At 38.7% G+C, this 15,267-nt stretch overlaps 1 protein-coding gene across 2 annotated transcripts; it reads right to left on the bottom strand.

Moving 5' to 3' along the window:
• Window positions 1–199: 199 nt before the first annotated feature.
• On the bottom strand, window positions 200–6,620 carry MRPS22 (mitochondrial ribosomal protein S22). 2 transcript variants are annotated; one of them, XM_074911683.1, is made up of 8 exons: window positions 6,496–6,620; window positions 5,971–6,125; window positions 5,061–5,225; window positions 3,701–3,844; window positions 3,124–3,207; window positions 2,033–2,178; window positions 756–864; window positions 200–477 (listed from the first exon to the last, which is right to left on the bottom strand). In XM_074911683.1, the coding sequence occupies exons 1-8, from the start codon at window positions 6,614–6,616 to the stop codon at window positions 385–387; spliced, it is 1,017 nt and encodes a 338-aa protein (XP_074767784.1). In that variant the 5' UTR covers window positions 6,617–6,620; the 3' UTR covers window positions 200–384. The 2 variants fall into 2 exon arrangements, with proteins under 2 accessions (XP_074767784.1, XP_074767785.1); XM_074911684.1 differs by having other exon boundaries at window positions 5,971–6,122.
• Between the last annotated feature and the right edge of the window lie 8,647 nt (window positions 6,621–15,267).

Genomic DNA, 15,267 nt, shown 5'->3' with positions numbered 1-15,267 from the left:
TTTAGCTAAAACAGAACAGTACTATGGCTTAAGCAATGAAAGTGTCCAGACCCTACAGTTCAATAACTAAAATGAACTCAGGGCAATTCTATAGATTCAAGGTACAACAGTAAAGGAATTAAACTCTAGCTATATTGTCACCTCAAAAGTTGTGATGACTGATGTAAGTTCACTTACAGAACTTCTGAAAACAACAAGCTGCTGTAGAGATTCATACATTGTTTATTAAAAAAAATTCTTTTGTGGCATATTGAAAGACACAGACTCCTCCAGATGATGGTAAAGGAGAAGAGCATAGGCAGCTGTTTGAAGTATTTATTGTGGAATCCTGTACAGAGCATGTTTATAAACAGATTTAGACTTAATGGTGAACTAAGGTTTATTTCATGAAGCTGTAGAAGTAGCCATTGCTTCTTCATAAGCCTGGAGGGCCAGCTGTATGTAGCCTTCTTTCTGGGACTCAGTTTTCACAAATACCTGCAAACAGGGCAGGAGAGAGATCAATGTTCAGTATATGTTATGTGTAGTTGCATAATGAGCCCTTCATCATTCCTGTGGTAAGTCAGGCAGCTACAACTGAAATCCTGGTGCGGCTATATATAGTTTAAAAAAAAAAACCAAACAACCTGGCATGCACAACAGTTTCAGTTAAATATCTGCTTCTTAAGGTAAGGAGAAATTTAGACTATGAAGTAGTCTGCTGCTTAAAAGCTTTCTCTTCTGTAGTTAAGTAGCCTTAAAGTAGAAAGGCATACCTTGATCAGATCGACTCCCTGAAGTTTCCCTTCTTTAGCTTCTTTTGCTGACTGACATTCCGGATGAAGCATATGATACAGTGTAATTAAACTCGTAGTGTCATCCAGCCTAAACAAATAAAGGCCTATTTGTAGCAGTACTTTCTCTTACGAGTATTTAGAGAAAGCATACTTTGTGGTGTACTTTGTTCACCACAGGCATTCATAAATTTCTGCTTTCGCTGAGCATACAGTCATTAGAACACACAGCTAAACAGGCATCCCATCACCTACTGCAATGGCAGCCTGTTTGTGAGAAGGAAGAGCAGAAGCACACTAACACCTAGGTGCACCAGGTAAGGCACATAAATTTATCCACACTGCAGTTTAAACCTGATGTACTGTTCAGCCATAATACAGCTGAAATCTCTGTAAAATACAATTAATTACCCAGTAACAAGTATTTAGCAGAACCCTGCCAAAGAGAAACTTCCTAACACCGACTGCAGTAACTAGGATATTTTACAGTAGTATTAGAATCTTGTGACACCTAGCTCTCAGCTGAATTTAAACTGAAACAGGTGTTTTACATGAACATGAGCATAAGCAGGTAAAGATTATCCAAGTAATTTTAAATTGTCTAGATACTTGAATTTTGTGTTTAACAACTGTATTCCAAAATGAACTTGCCTGCGTTTCTTCTTAGCCTCAGGTGTAAAAGTAGTAATCTGACTACCTGTTGACAGTTTCTAACTTCAATGCCACTATCACTGCAAGTTGAGCGCTAATTGCACAAATTTCTCCTACTTCCAGTAACATTTTGAACGATATGGTTTGCTTCATGAAGTTTTGAATAAGTTTAGCAACATATCTTGCAGAAATCCATCCATTTAAAATGAAAGTCTATCTGTTCCTAAACTACTTAGAAATTGCTCTAAAACTCAGCATGTCAAACACAAAAATTGAGTTCAGTACTACAGAATTATTAGGCTTTAAGATCAGTAGGGCCCAGAGTGGAAGGGTACTGACAATTACATGGGAAACAAAAATAAAACCCCAACACTTACAAAAGGCTAATTTCTGCAGAAACCTAGTTTAATACCTCACAACTTCGCAGACTGCAGTTGGTGCTTCCATTCAGCATCTATATAGCTAACAGTTACAACTAGCCTGAAATTTCATGGCAATGAAAGCTTTTATACCTCCCAGAAATACTGTTTCTATTTTCAAACAATGATACTTCTTGTTTCCTATTTGTTTAGATAAGCAGAAATAAAAAAGTGACAAACACCACTTACAAGTCTCTGTGGATCATATCTATTAGCAAGCCATCCGTTTTCTTTCTGTTTACTAGATACCATACCATTCCTCCAAAGTGTCTTGTTGAACGGAGCAGATCATACTTGGCGTGTTTCTCAATGTCATCATATGTCCGATGATGAACCTATACACAGAAAACACTTGTTTCATCAGCATAACTAGAGCCCGATGACAGTTCCTCCCCTCCACCTCTTGCTGAGAAGCTTTTAATCTATTTTCAGACCTCCCTAAAGTGCAGGAATAAGCCACAGGCTGAACCACACTACCTTAAAACTATACATGTAATTCAGGGTAACAGTCAAGATTCTTAGTACTTATGCACACACATCTTGATGTTAAGAGAAAGCTAAATACTAGTTATGTACTGGAGATTCAGGGAGGGAGGGACAAAACCTCTGAACATTTCACTACTGTCAAGCTTTAATCTGTTTTTTTAATAAAGGAGAAAAATGCTAGAGCAAAGAGGTAAAATTTTACTTTGAAGAAAAGGTACTTGGAAAATTGCCTAATAGAAGTTATCTTCTTGCTGATTTGAAAAATTATTACATCTTAGAGAAGTAAAGATGATTAAGTCAAGTGTAGACTAACCTATTCACTAGTAACTGTAGTTATCAAATCTAAATATTTCAGATAGAAGTATGGTTTTGTACCTGGTCTTTTTCAAAAGTACTGTGTGTACAGTGCTCTCAGGTGCACTTCATCAGTTATCTACCTGGTCCTTTCAAATCCTAACAGAGCAGTTTTAGTAGCACAACTCTGGCTGTGCTCACATATTGTCGTTATCAATTCTGGTTGGATATCAAAAATACCTATAAAGACTATTTTTCTGCATCTGTGGTTCTTTCTATACTGTAGAAAATTAAACAAACAGAATCCTGTTTTACCTTCCTGCAAGAGAAAAAAAACAAGACTTATCACAATGATAACAGATAATTTATATGGGGAAAAAAGCCACAAGTGAACAACAGCTTTGGTGCCCAGATAATACTTATGTTTACAAAACAAACCCTTAAGTTCTTCACTAACACTTTTTTTTTTTTTACACTAGAAAAATAAAAAGTGAACTCACTCTGATATAGTCAGGTGAATCTGGCTCAAACTGAGCAATGCACATGTTAAGGATATCCTCATGACGGTCTTGCTGAAACACAGTCTAAAACAACAAATCAAATTCAGGAATAGATCCCACCATTCCAACTCTTCAACATCAAAAGAGCAGCCACAATATTTCTGTTCTGGGCAACACTTAAAGTGCGTATCCCTTTAACCACAAGACAGAATGAATAAGAAGTACAGTAACTGCCTTGATGACATTAGGACCATTTCTTGATTTTTTGTTTCTGAAACACCAGTTGACATCTTCAGATTAAACATACAATTTCATCAACACATAACAATTAAACTTAGTGGATTTCTAGTACGACTGAAAATTTATACTTACTCAGGATTTACTTGGCCCTAACCTGGAACTTTAAGTATTTTAGCTAAATTACAGTGATAAGCAATTGTTCAAAACAGAATTCAAGCATCTTGAAACATACAAGTGGACTGGCTTATACAGAGCTGCTCTGTCCAAACAGCACAGTTTTGCTATCAGAGCACATTTAAATAAAAATTATCACTTTTCAAAACCAGGAGGCTCTTACCACAAGGTGTTCGTCCTTGAATATCACTGGGGGAATAACTCTGCGCCCTTCTTTTGGGAAGAATATCTGTATCATTCTGTCTCTTTCTTCCCAGGTTGCTTTGCGCAATACACCATTTGGCTCTCTAACTACAATGAAACGTTCCTGAAAAGAAGGTAAAAGAAGAGCATTCTCTCCCAAAGTCTTCTCTCTTCACAGCCAGAACCATTGCAAGAAAGATTCTCATTTGACAAAGTCCTTCTATACCTAAACTCACACTCATAATACCAGTTTCTAGTTGATTGTTGCTATGTGCTAGATTCATCGTTTCTCCCTTGGTACCTGCTAATTAAGTGCTACATTTGCACCTTAATTTTACTCTATGGCATAACTGTGCATGGGCCTAGCTAAAAGCTATAGCTCTGAAGTTTAGACAGATAACATTAATACCCTAAGAAAGGTATTAGCTTTGCTGCAGGCCTGATTTTATGCATTTAATAACGCATACTAAGTTAAGAACGCAAGTGTCTTGTATTTTTAAACTTTGTTTCAGAGGTAGGTGCTAGAATCAAGTAAGGGCAAGTACAAAACAAAAAATACAACAAAACAATATACTCAGATCTATTCACAAGTACATTTAATTTAAGGTGGAAGATCGGAAAGTTTGTTGGGACTAGGAAGTTTTCAGTACATTGAGGCAGGAGAATAAAGAGCAGGTTCCTGGAGAGAGCTCTCAGGTGGATTAACAGATGGAAGACTCAGCAATTAATTTTGCAGGATCATCACTATATGCATGTCTGAACCATGGAGACTTCTTAGAATCATAACTACTGTTGAGAACTTTTCTGGCCTTTTACTACTAGTACTTAAAACAATCTAGATGTTTCATTATACAAAGAAATCTTTATCCCTATACTCCACAATTCTATTTGACAACTGTTTCTTCACAGCTTTCCTGTGAATTCATTTATCATTTACTCATCTTTCCACCAGACCTTTGCAACTGTGAAGTAGCTCCATCTTTTGGTTTATACACATTACTAAATAATCCAATTCCACAGAAAACTTCTCTGGGAAGCATGGAAGAACTCAGCACTCCTAGTATATACAAGCACCTGCTTTTAAAATAATTAACTATCCCACAGCTTCCCCCCCACAACATGCCTGCTTTTGAGCACTGGAAATCAATTTATCCTTATCAGTTAGAAGCAAACATTCAGAAATACATGTCTTTGTACTGCCTTGTACCAAACTGTACTAAATTTACAACTCCTCAGCCTTTTTGCAAACTGCTATATAACTACATTTTATTAAAACATAAAGCTTATTTTGAAATTAAGAATGGAAAGCTCTTAATATAAATTAATACACTGTTACTTACACGATGTGGAATGGAGTAAGTTAAATCTGTAAACACATATTTTGTAGTTTCAGTTCCTTCAAGGAATTTGTCTTCTGCTAAGACATCATCAATTGGCTCTCGTTCATTCAAAACCGGGGGCATGATCAATTTTACTTTAGCTTCCTCAATAGCTTTTTTTGTGGCCTTGGGGAAAAAAAAAAAAAAAAGTAGTTTGACAATTTAAAAAAATCATCCTATTGAAAAGCTAACATACAATTTTGGGACAGATGTTTTCATTTCGAGAGGAATTTAGAAATACTTTTTTTTCCGTATGCAGTTCAGAAGTGAGACACTAATTCAATCTCCAGGTAGATGAATCGCATGTGAACAATATACTGGTACCGTAACTGGGGCAAATTGCTGGAAGAGTTCCAAAACTAAAACCTACATATACTACTGCAAGCATCAAGTTTCATTCATGTATTTTTTCACAGTAAATTTCCCTCAGAGCATAAACCACAATCTACCGTTTATAGATAGCTGTGACTGTGGATAAAGAACTGGCTTAAGTCAGGCCCCTTTATCATCCTGGACCATGGTCAGACAACAGGGAAAAAGAGTATTCAAAGGATTCCTGGGGCTAAAATTTAAATATCTAAGAAACATGTTTAACACAACTGGGAAGCATAAAGAAAGAGAGTCTGTCACTCAAGAAAGCAAGCATCCAATTTCTCTTCATATTCCATAAAAATCAAGGAAAATTGGACAAGTAAAACTATATAGAGTGAAGAAACACTGATTCACACGAATTTAGGAAATAACCTTGAAACAAAGGAGAGAAACCGAAGTATTTATGCAGCAGCATTAAAGAAAGCAGATATATGGACTGTTACAGACTGTGCTAAAACCAAAATAAGTTGAAATCTCAAAACGGAGAGAGCAGCCTTACCTCTTCCAGCTGAGCTTCTGTCATCAGCTTGTACTTGGGCGGTTTCAGCTCCCTTTTCACCGGCCTAAAAACCTTCTGCAGGTTGAGCCCTGTCATTTTGTAGAGCAGATTTTGAACCGCTTCATCCGCAAAGGACGGCTTGGCGGGTTTTCCTTCTGCGGGAGGGTGCCACACGCTGTTAGCCCGCGGGGCTGCGGCGGCGAGGAGAGGGCCGCGGTCCCGCCTCCCCCTCCCCTCAGGCGAAGGCAGCCCCCCGCGCCGCGCCGCCGGCACACACACACACACCCCCCGCCCCGCAGCCCATGGCGCCCTCCACAAAGGGCGCGGGCGGGTAAAGGCGCCCCGCAGCCCATGGCGCCCTCCACAAAGGGCGCGGGCGGGTAAAGGCGCCCCGCAGCCCATGGCGCCCTCCACAAAGGGCGCGGGCGGGTAAAGGCGCCCCGCAGCCCATGGCGCCCTCCACAAAGGGCGCGGGCGGGTAAAGGCGCCCCGCAGCCCATGCAGCCCGCGCCCCCCCTCACGTACCGTCCGCGGCCCCCGCGTCCTGCCCGAGCCCCCGCCGCGCGCGCCAGCCCCACAGCGTACGCGCCACGCGCCCCATCCGCGCGGGCACCGCGGCGCAACCCCGCGCCCCCAGCGCCGCCATCTTACAGGCGTCCCCGCCCGCCCCGCCCCCGCCGCGCGCCGGGCGGTGCCCCGAGGCACGCCGGGACATGGAGTCGCGCCTGGCCTCGGCGGCCTGTGGGGGCCCAGCGGGAGCCGAGCGCGGCCCGCCGGGCCTTTTCCCGAGGGCTTCCTGGCTTAGTGGGCAGACAGAGTGGTAGGGAAGCAGAGGGATTTAGGGCACCGTGCACGCTGCCGAGATTAAACCCCCGGTAAACTGCAGCTGCTGAGAGATGAGGAAAGGTGCGAGGCAGTACGTGGGTTCCCTTCACCAGCAGCTGCCTGGTGCGATGCCCTGGTTCCTGGGCGGTCTGTGGTAGCTCACACACCTCATAGCCCGCTACTTTGTCACTTGCATGGTGACTGAAGGGACAGTCTCATCGGGTCGCAACTTTTTTTGTCTGGCCCATAATCTGTAGGAACTCCAAAGGATACAGCAAGTATTCATGCCTGAAAGTACCACCTGAGGATACCTGTGCCTGTATAGTGCACCGGCTTCCTCAGCCTGGTAAAAGCAGTCACTGGTGTTGGTGATGATGAGTTTAGCCTTCACGTGTTCAGGGAGCTGTAACATTTTTGTATAGGACTAAATAACTGTATTCAAGCATTAAACTAAAATTAAATTTTATATGCGAAATTAAATTTTATATAATACCAAAATTAAATTTTATATGCAATAGATCAGTAGATCAGATCTAATGGCTGTGCAGAGGGGGTATTCTGTTGTAATGGGTATGTTACGTCATTAAAACAATACCTGACTTCTTAAAAAACTTAAACCCTTCTTACAAGGGGTTGAAAGTTTATTATTACTTGAAGCTTATTTTCTCTAGCAGGTCTGTATCTTCTGTTGTGAATTTCAGTCTTACAGACTGTGGTTAGGGATGTGTGAAACAGAAAGAAAACCTACTTTCAGCAGGCAAGTCTCTGTACAGGGGCCCTGAATGCTTCCAGTTTTAAAAGGTTCAAAGCCACACAGTGATGCAAGCTGGCCGATGCCTTCCACTGAAACAGGAACTGTTTCATCTCCAGGAGGGAAGCTACGGAAACACAAGCAATGTGCTTAAACGCTGTAGATTTCCAATTGTTTTAGTTTAGTGGGTTGTCCATTGCTTTGCCAAATCAAAGTCAAAATTACGTTACTTTTGAAAATGGAGATTGAAGTCTTGGATAAAAGAAAGACTTTAGAGCATATATTGTCTTTCTTTAGAATAAAGTTAAGCATCAGCTGAAAAATGTATTTGTTTCTAATAATAGATCTTCATTGTACTAGGGAGTATTCCTATTTTCCTCAGCCTTATTCAATATCCAAACTCATGTGCTGGCTTGAATTTTATATTCAAGCTTTTCAACATCCTGGCCTTTGCATTGTGAGAAAGGTTACAGGACAGTGTATTCTTCTCATATTTGTAGTGGTACAATTAAGTTGGAATAATTGAGAACTGAAGAGTGCAAATGAACGCTTAATATTATTTTAATGTAATTTTGTGCATAATTTATTTAAATAATGATAGGAAAATGAAAAATAATTTTGAGGAAATGGAGAAGATGTTGTTTTTCAGTTCTTGCTTGGAAGATCTCCGGAGAGAGAGCTATACCCTATAAGGGAATTGGGAAGTTATTTGGCGACTTGCCTAAAAGCCGTTTCAGACCTGTTCATGAATTTGGATGGCAAGCCAACGTCCTTTTTAATTCACAGAAGTGCTTAGAAAAACAACAGAATTTATTGGTCTATATCCAGGAGAGGTTAAATTCCCATTCATTTTGTATTGGAGTAGTAACAGCTGCTGTGAGGATTAGCCTTTTGGCTGCTGGGATGAAAGGAAATATTAACTAACTATACCGTAGATGGAAGTACAGCAGGTTAACGTAATTTATAAAATAATATCAATTTATATTGGATAGGTTGATTATATTTTATTTATGGTTTAATATTTGTACTGAAGTAATTTTAAGTAGGATGGTTTATACTGATATACTTAAAAAGACAACACCATCTTGAAGAATCAGTGGTGTAAAAATTGATCATGAAATAAAGAAACTTTCTTAGCTTTTGTTACTATTTTGAATGCATCCCAGGACAGTTGCTGCTGGAAAATTACAACCATCTGATGATGGGTGGATGTCCCCTGTGAAACACATCGGTGGTCTAAGTCTGGATTCTATTGGAAAAGTGTCAATACAAAATCACCTCCACAGTTGGCATTAATTTCCTTTTTGTCGGTAGTTTCAGGAGAGCAAAAGGATCAGATGGCTGCTAAGAGTGAACCATTTTGGTTAACATCTCAGGGAAAGAGAAGGCAAATGGGGAGCTTAGGAGCTTGCATTGTTGCTTTGCCTATTTAATTGTTAAAATTAAAGGCTCTAGTTTACCAGTCTTTCTGAATAATAATGATGTCAAATTAGTAGTGAAAATTGTTAGGGAGAAAGAATTTTTTTCTTGGGAAAAATACAGTAAAAATACAAAATGTAAGGTTTGTTAACTCTGCCTCCAACCACTGTGAGAAGAAACAGAGTGAACCCAGTCAGGCTATGTGCATGTTCACAGTTGATGACACCACCTTTTTAAAATTAATTGTTGGTTCTCTTCTCCCTGATAAGAAATAATCCGGCAATCCTGTGGTACGTTTTGCTGAGGGACACAATGGACCAGGCTGGAAGCTCTTTTTACTAAACCTGTGTGGATTAGTTTGAAGAGAAATTATTTTTCACAAAGAAGGCAGCGAGTGTTGCTGTAAGAGAGGTGACACAAACCTTATTAAGTCATCAAATTAGTCTTTAAAGGAATAGTATATTACATGTGGTTGGTTTTGTTTCGCCATGCACATAGATCGAGTGGGGTGGACTTTTTTGCTAAAATTATTGGTGTGGTCATTTGTAATATGATTGTCTATTTTCAGGCATATTACCAGCAAGTAAATTCTTTTCCAGGATCTTCTGTTTAAGGAGAGAGCATTACTTTCTCTGGAATCGTCTTTTAAGGTCTGTAGCCATGGATTTGCATTGCCATCCAGAGCCCTGAGTAGCTGTTTTGATAATGGTGATGATGATGATGCATGAGCCTTTGCTAATACATCAAAATACCTGTTTTATATCTTAAGGACCATATAGAGTTCTGAAGCTGTTTTATTCTCAAATTTCATTTTGATACTTGACAGCAGGGATAGATCAATGTGGCTGTGAAACTCTGTCCCAAGCTGCTGCGCTTACCTCCAAGGGCAGAGTTATGGGTAGTTCTGCTGGACAAAGTCCAGTTTTTACAAATAGTAACTGAGATGCCCACTGAAACTGAAGTAGTTGAGCTCAACTGTAGCCGTTATCATCCTGCATGAACAGCTGCCTTCTGTAACCTATATAAATAACCTTGGTGAGACAGAATGAGTAAAACATTATGCAGAAGTCTTCCAAGCTTTTTTCTTCAGTGTGTCAGTTTTAGCAAGTGCTAACAGTAAGCTTAGGTTGAAGAGCAAATGTCCCTCTGGGTTTTATTTGTGCCTTGACTATTTGACATTTGTATTTCAAATTTGAAGGAAAAATGACAAAACAAAAAGGATTATATGTGCTCTTTATTTTTCATTTTCAGTCTAGTTTCGGACGAATTTACACTATGAATGTGTGTTATATACCTATGGGCCACAGGGGGGCAAGATTGAGATTTTAAATATGAAGAATGAAAGTGTCTGAGCAGTTATAGTGGATAATGTAAATGAACTCTTTTCAGTAATGACCCTGATTTGCCTCTGTCTCACATAAAGCTGCCATAATCTCACTTTAATAATGATAAATTAGATATATACAAATACTGTCTCCAGTAATTGAGATCACATACATTATTTATAGTAGGGATATAAATCCCACTTAAGTTTATATTGGGTTTTTTTGCTACACTATAAGGGCTTGAGCCAAAGCCCATTAAAACCATTGGAAGTCCTTCACTGACTTCAGCAAGCTCTGAATTAAGTCCATATTTTTCAAATAAATTATATTCTTCCTTTCTGCTCTTGTAATACTTATCTTTTAAAAAGGAATTGTCAGGAAAAAAATAATAGTAAATATTCAGTATTATTGAAAGTAAGGTAGGATTTGAGTAATTGTTGTTTTCCCCCTTCTTAATCAGTTTTTACCGTCTCTCTCATTCCATCTCTATTTGAAGTCCTGGCCGTCTGAAGCCAAGCACTCTCCAGGGCACTGTGAACTAAATCTGGTGTCCGGCACAAATTGTTACGTGTGAGCAGGATGGGATGTATCTGATACCTTTATTTCTACAGCAGAAGGGCAGAGCATGGATCCTGGCAGATTTGTCGGTTTGTTTCATTCTCTGGGAACAGGAACATTTGGAGGAGATAGCACACTCCAATTCAAAGGTTAATTACAATTTTTCCCTTTTCTCCAGTTGCTAACCCAGGTAGTCAGTACCTTGCTCTCATAATTGTACTTTTATCTGGTGTTCACTGAAACCTAACACCTGACAGAATATTCTGAAACCTAGACTGTCCAGATTAAACCTAGATGTGTATTAAGTGTATTGCCTGGCCTATTGTCAAAGGCTTCATAAAAATCCAAATCAGATGTGTCTACTAGTTATACTTTGTCATATTTTGTCACTCTCCCAAAATAGCCTGAAGATATGATTTTCCTGCTTTTTTTTAAATCAAATTTCATCAGAACTATTGTATCATTTTATGGTTTTTCCTTTAAGTATTATATCAATGAATTTACCTGACACAGAAGCATATCATCCTAGTTATAAACAGTTCTAATACCTATTCAATGGTAACTGCAAAATTTTTTTTCTTCCAAACTTTTCTGATAATAGCTGATTTTGTTAACAGACACAATCACTTCATTCAATTCTTTCTGAAGTAGGTGAATACATTTTTCTGCTGATGACTTGTCACAGTTAAATAGATTAATTTTCTGCAAAACTGATTCAGTCTCTATCATAAATTTCTTTGCTTATTTTTTTCTATTTTAAAGACAGGTTACCTCACAATTGGCCATCTTGTTGTTTAGTGATGCCAGGAAACCACTCTTAACCTTAACCGCATGCCATTCCCTTCTCACATTCTGTTTGCCTCTGATACTCCATCTGTCTCTGGGATTCTTTCACAAGTTCCCTTCTTCTGGTTTATGTAATTATTTTTCCTTAAACCTCCTAATTGTTCTTCATATTGCCCCTAAGCCTTCCTGTTTTCAACTTAGATTACTTTGAATTCATCTGGATTTGTTAGGATTTGTATTGTCCCCTTGTTTTCTCTTTCTTCTTTCCCCAAATTAATTTTTCATGGAAGTAAGCTCCTGTAATTTTCTATTTAACAATATGCATTTTTAAATTTACTTCCTTGTTGCTGTTGATAAGGGCAATGTGTACCTTTGGCTTGCTATTATATATTTAAATAGCTTACATGACAGGGCCAAATTTTATTAACCAATTTCTTACCCATACTAGACTAAAGGACTTTTTTACACTATTTAAAATAAAATCCCCACTCTTCTAAAGGTGGTGCTGGAGGGGTTTTCTGTTCTTTTATTTTTTTTTCTTTCCTTTGGGTCCAGAATGTAATACAAATTAAATTTGCTCAGGCAAACCCACTGTGCATTTTAAAAAGTCATTATAAAGACAGGATCCTGGGGGTCTGACAGAAAAGCTAAAACAGCTGCGCTCTCTGGTACAAACAACACATAAATCTACAGTATCTTCTCTTCATGATCAAATAAGTGAAAGAAAAGGCTCAGAAAGTAAAATATATTTTTATCTCACAGAAGCAGAGCTAAAAGAATTTAGGGTTAGTTTAAATCTCAGCCATTTCTACTAGTCTGTTAAAATCTAACATTTTTTCATTGGTTTTAAGCAGAAGTATTCTGATCTGCTAGTCAAACAACTCTATTTACCTGCTTGATATGAAGGGTGTCTTTAGGTCCAAGATTAAATGGTTATTCAGCTGTTTCGTGGAGGGTGTATCTCACAAGAACAGTTTCCAGTTGTGTCTATTCTTGTTACTTTCTTTCTATCCAAGCAAATCAAGAAACTCCTAGAAACAAAAATAGACATAGAATTAATTTGGTCAAATAGTTATCAGATTGTTTTTACCATTTATTTCCAAGTAAACCTCTTGACATTTATTAGATTGCCCACTAGAGTTAATAGGAAGAGTCCCATCCATTTTTGGATAAACTGTCTGAGTAGAGTACGAGATGTCACTAGATGATTTCCAGAACAGCATGAACAAAAATGATTCAGCTGGTGCTATACCTGCTTAATCTGGGGCAAAATACATATGTACATTCTTCAGAAACTGTTATAAAACTGTGCACTGAATGAGTGACTGCATTTATGCTTCTTTTTGTTTTCAGAGATTATGTATACAGATACAAACCTGCACACTGTGTTACCACAGCTCTTTCCTTGTGTACCCATAATCCCTGTATGCTTAGCCATGCCATTTTGCAATACATGATATGATCATTAACATATGTCAATGTTTGTACATTTGGACTAGAATAAGTGCTTGGATCTTTATGAAGGCACATATTACATATCTAAATAAATAATATAGCCGGGCAGCTGGAGAGATCTAGTAGTGGCTTTATAAAATGTTTCAATGGAAAAAAACCTGCAGACAGCCTAGCATGCCAGGAGAAATATTAGTGACAGAAACATAAAAAACACAGTCCTAACTCTGCCCCATGCACTGTGTGCAGCGTGCCCCCATTTGTCAGAGGGATGAGTGTATGAGACACAAAGTCAAAGCGTGGAATTCTTTCCTTGTTGGGGAAGGGGATGAAAAACAACCAGCAAGTAGACTGAAAATTAAGATGAAAAGCTAAAAGTGCTAGCTAAAAGCCCAAATGTTTATATCTGGCTAGATTTATTTGTTTTACAACTGCACAGCAAAAGGGGAACGTCTTGGTCCTCCCTTTTATTCACCCTGTTCTGGGCTGCCTGATTCACACACCCCATACACACACATCATATCTTTTCATGAACAGTCTCAGCTTATTATCCAAGTGGAAACAATGAATAATTTTCAGGTTATTGAGCTGAATCATATCACAGAGGGGTCTAATGAGTGCCAGAGCTTCTGAGAGAAAAAGAGTGGAAGCAGGATCTTCTCATTTCATTAGCAACAAGCCTCCAGATTGTGTCACAGCGTTTCAGGTAACTATAGCCTCAAGATGCAGTTTTATAACGAGCCAAAACTGATCTAAGACGATCCCACTCCCCTGTTCAAGCCCTCTCTTGGGCTGTTTTGCTTGCTGGAAACATTTTGGTCTTCACAACAGTCACTGAACAGTCAATGATTTTCTTCTGAGTTTTGGTTTAAAAAAATTAGTTTGGGCCGTGTACAAATTCAGGATCCGTCTCTGAAAGGGAGCTTATATGCTGCACGGAAAATTGAAACAGATTCTGTCCCCTTTGCATCTCTGCAACAGCACAAAGATTTCCTAAACCTTACAAGATATTACTGCGATGCAGCCAATCCACATGATATTTTACAGTACAATGCTGCAGCACTGAGATGACTTCATTTTCTTCCTGTATGCTCCAGTGCAGCAGAATTACTTCCAACCCAAGTACCATTTACTTTGTAAGTAGGCAGTGGAATTTTTGATTGATACTTACAAATAAGTAGGCTATTGCTTGGATGGTTTCAGTTTAGATCCAAAAACTAAAAGGACAATTTGAGTACTGAGGCAGCAGAAAATTAGGTCTGATCCTGTGAGCAACAGAGCAGTGTGAGAGCAGTACTGTGTAGTTTTGGATAACTATGTCTGAAATTAACTGTGCGTTTGCTGTACGTATTTCAGCCATAAGGACCAAATACTTGCCCTTAAAGCAAAGCATCGTTTTAATTAGTTCACTCTTTCTCCCTCTCCTCTCATCTCTTTTTTTATGGTATATCTGATCAAACTTCATCTAAATGCTGGTACAATATGGGATTATATGCAATATACTATAAGCTCTAAATATAATTATATCTCCTACTGATGACAGTTAAATGATGCTTACTTTATAGTCAGACATTCTTTTGCTTTCTCCTAATAATTTCCTCAGCGCCACCCAAAAATGAATGGTAGTTCAGAATATTATCTGCCTTGTCAACTATTATATTTGATTGTTTTATCGCATAGTACTGTATTTCTGAAAATCAAAACTAACCGGTGTTTATTATTGTGAAATCGGAATATCCTTTCGAAGGATACTTCGGAACGTTATTCCCTGTATGGCCACAGAACACTAGATGGCACTGTGTGGCTGCGTGCCATACACAGCGATGACCGTAGCAAAAGTCTCGTAACACATGAAAGAGTCCTGTCTTTCAAAAATATTTGTAATATTGCCTTTTTATTATGAAAACAATTAAAACGTGTAAATTCTCGGGTTTTACACTCTAAAAGCATTGCAAACCTTCTTTTTCCTTCATTATAATTACATGGGGAACATTGCTTAATGAGTGAGACTGGTGAGTACATTTGCTCATTTTTTGGTCCATTGTGTAAAGCTCTCCAATCGATTAATCTATCAAAAGGGAAAATTTTCTGTTCCTGATATCATCAGCATGCTCCTTACCATAGAACAGGAAGGAAGGAGTGACAGCTAGTGTGTTACCCTCTTCTATCTCCTCAAATAAC

This window comes from Athene noctua, chromosome 8, assembly GCF_965140245.1.
Source record: "Athene noctua chromosome 8, bAthNoc1.hap1.1, whole genome shotgun sequence".
NCBI lineage: Eukaryota > Metazoa > Chordata > Aves > Strigiformes > Strigidae > Athene > Athene noctua.
Note: the sequence above shows the minus strand (reverse complement) of the source record. Positions and strands in the feature narration are given on the sequence as shown.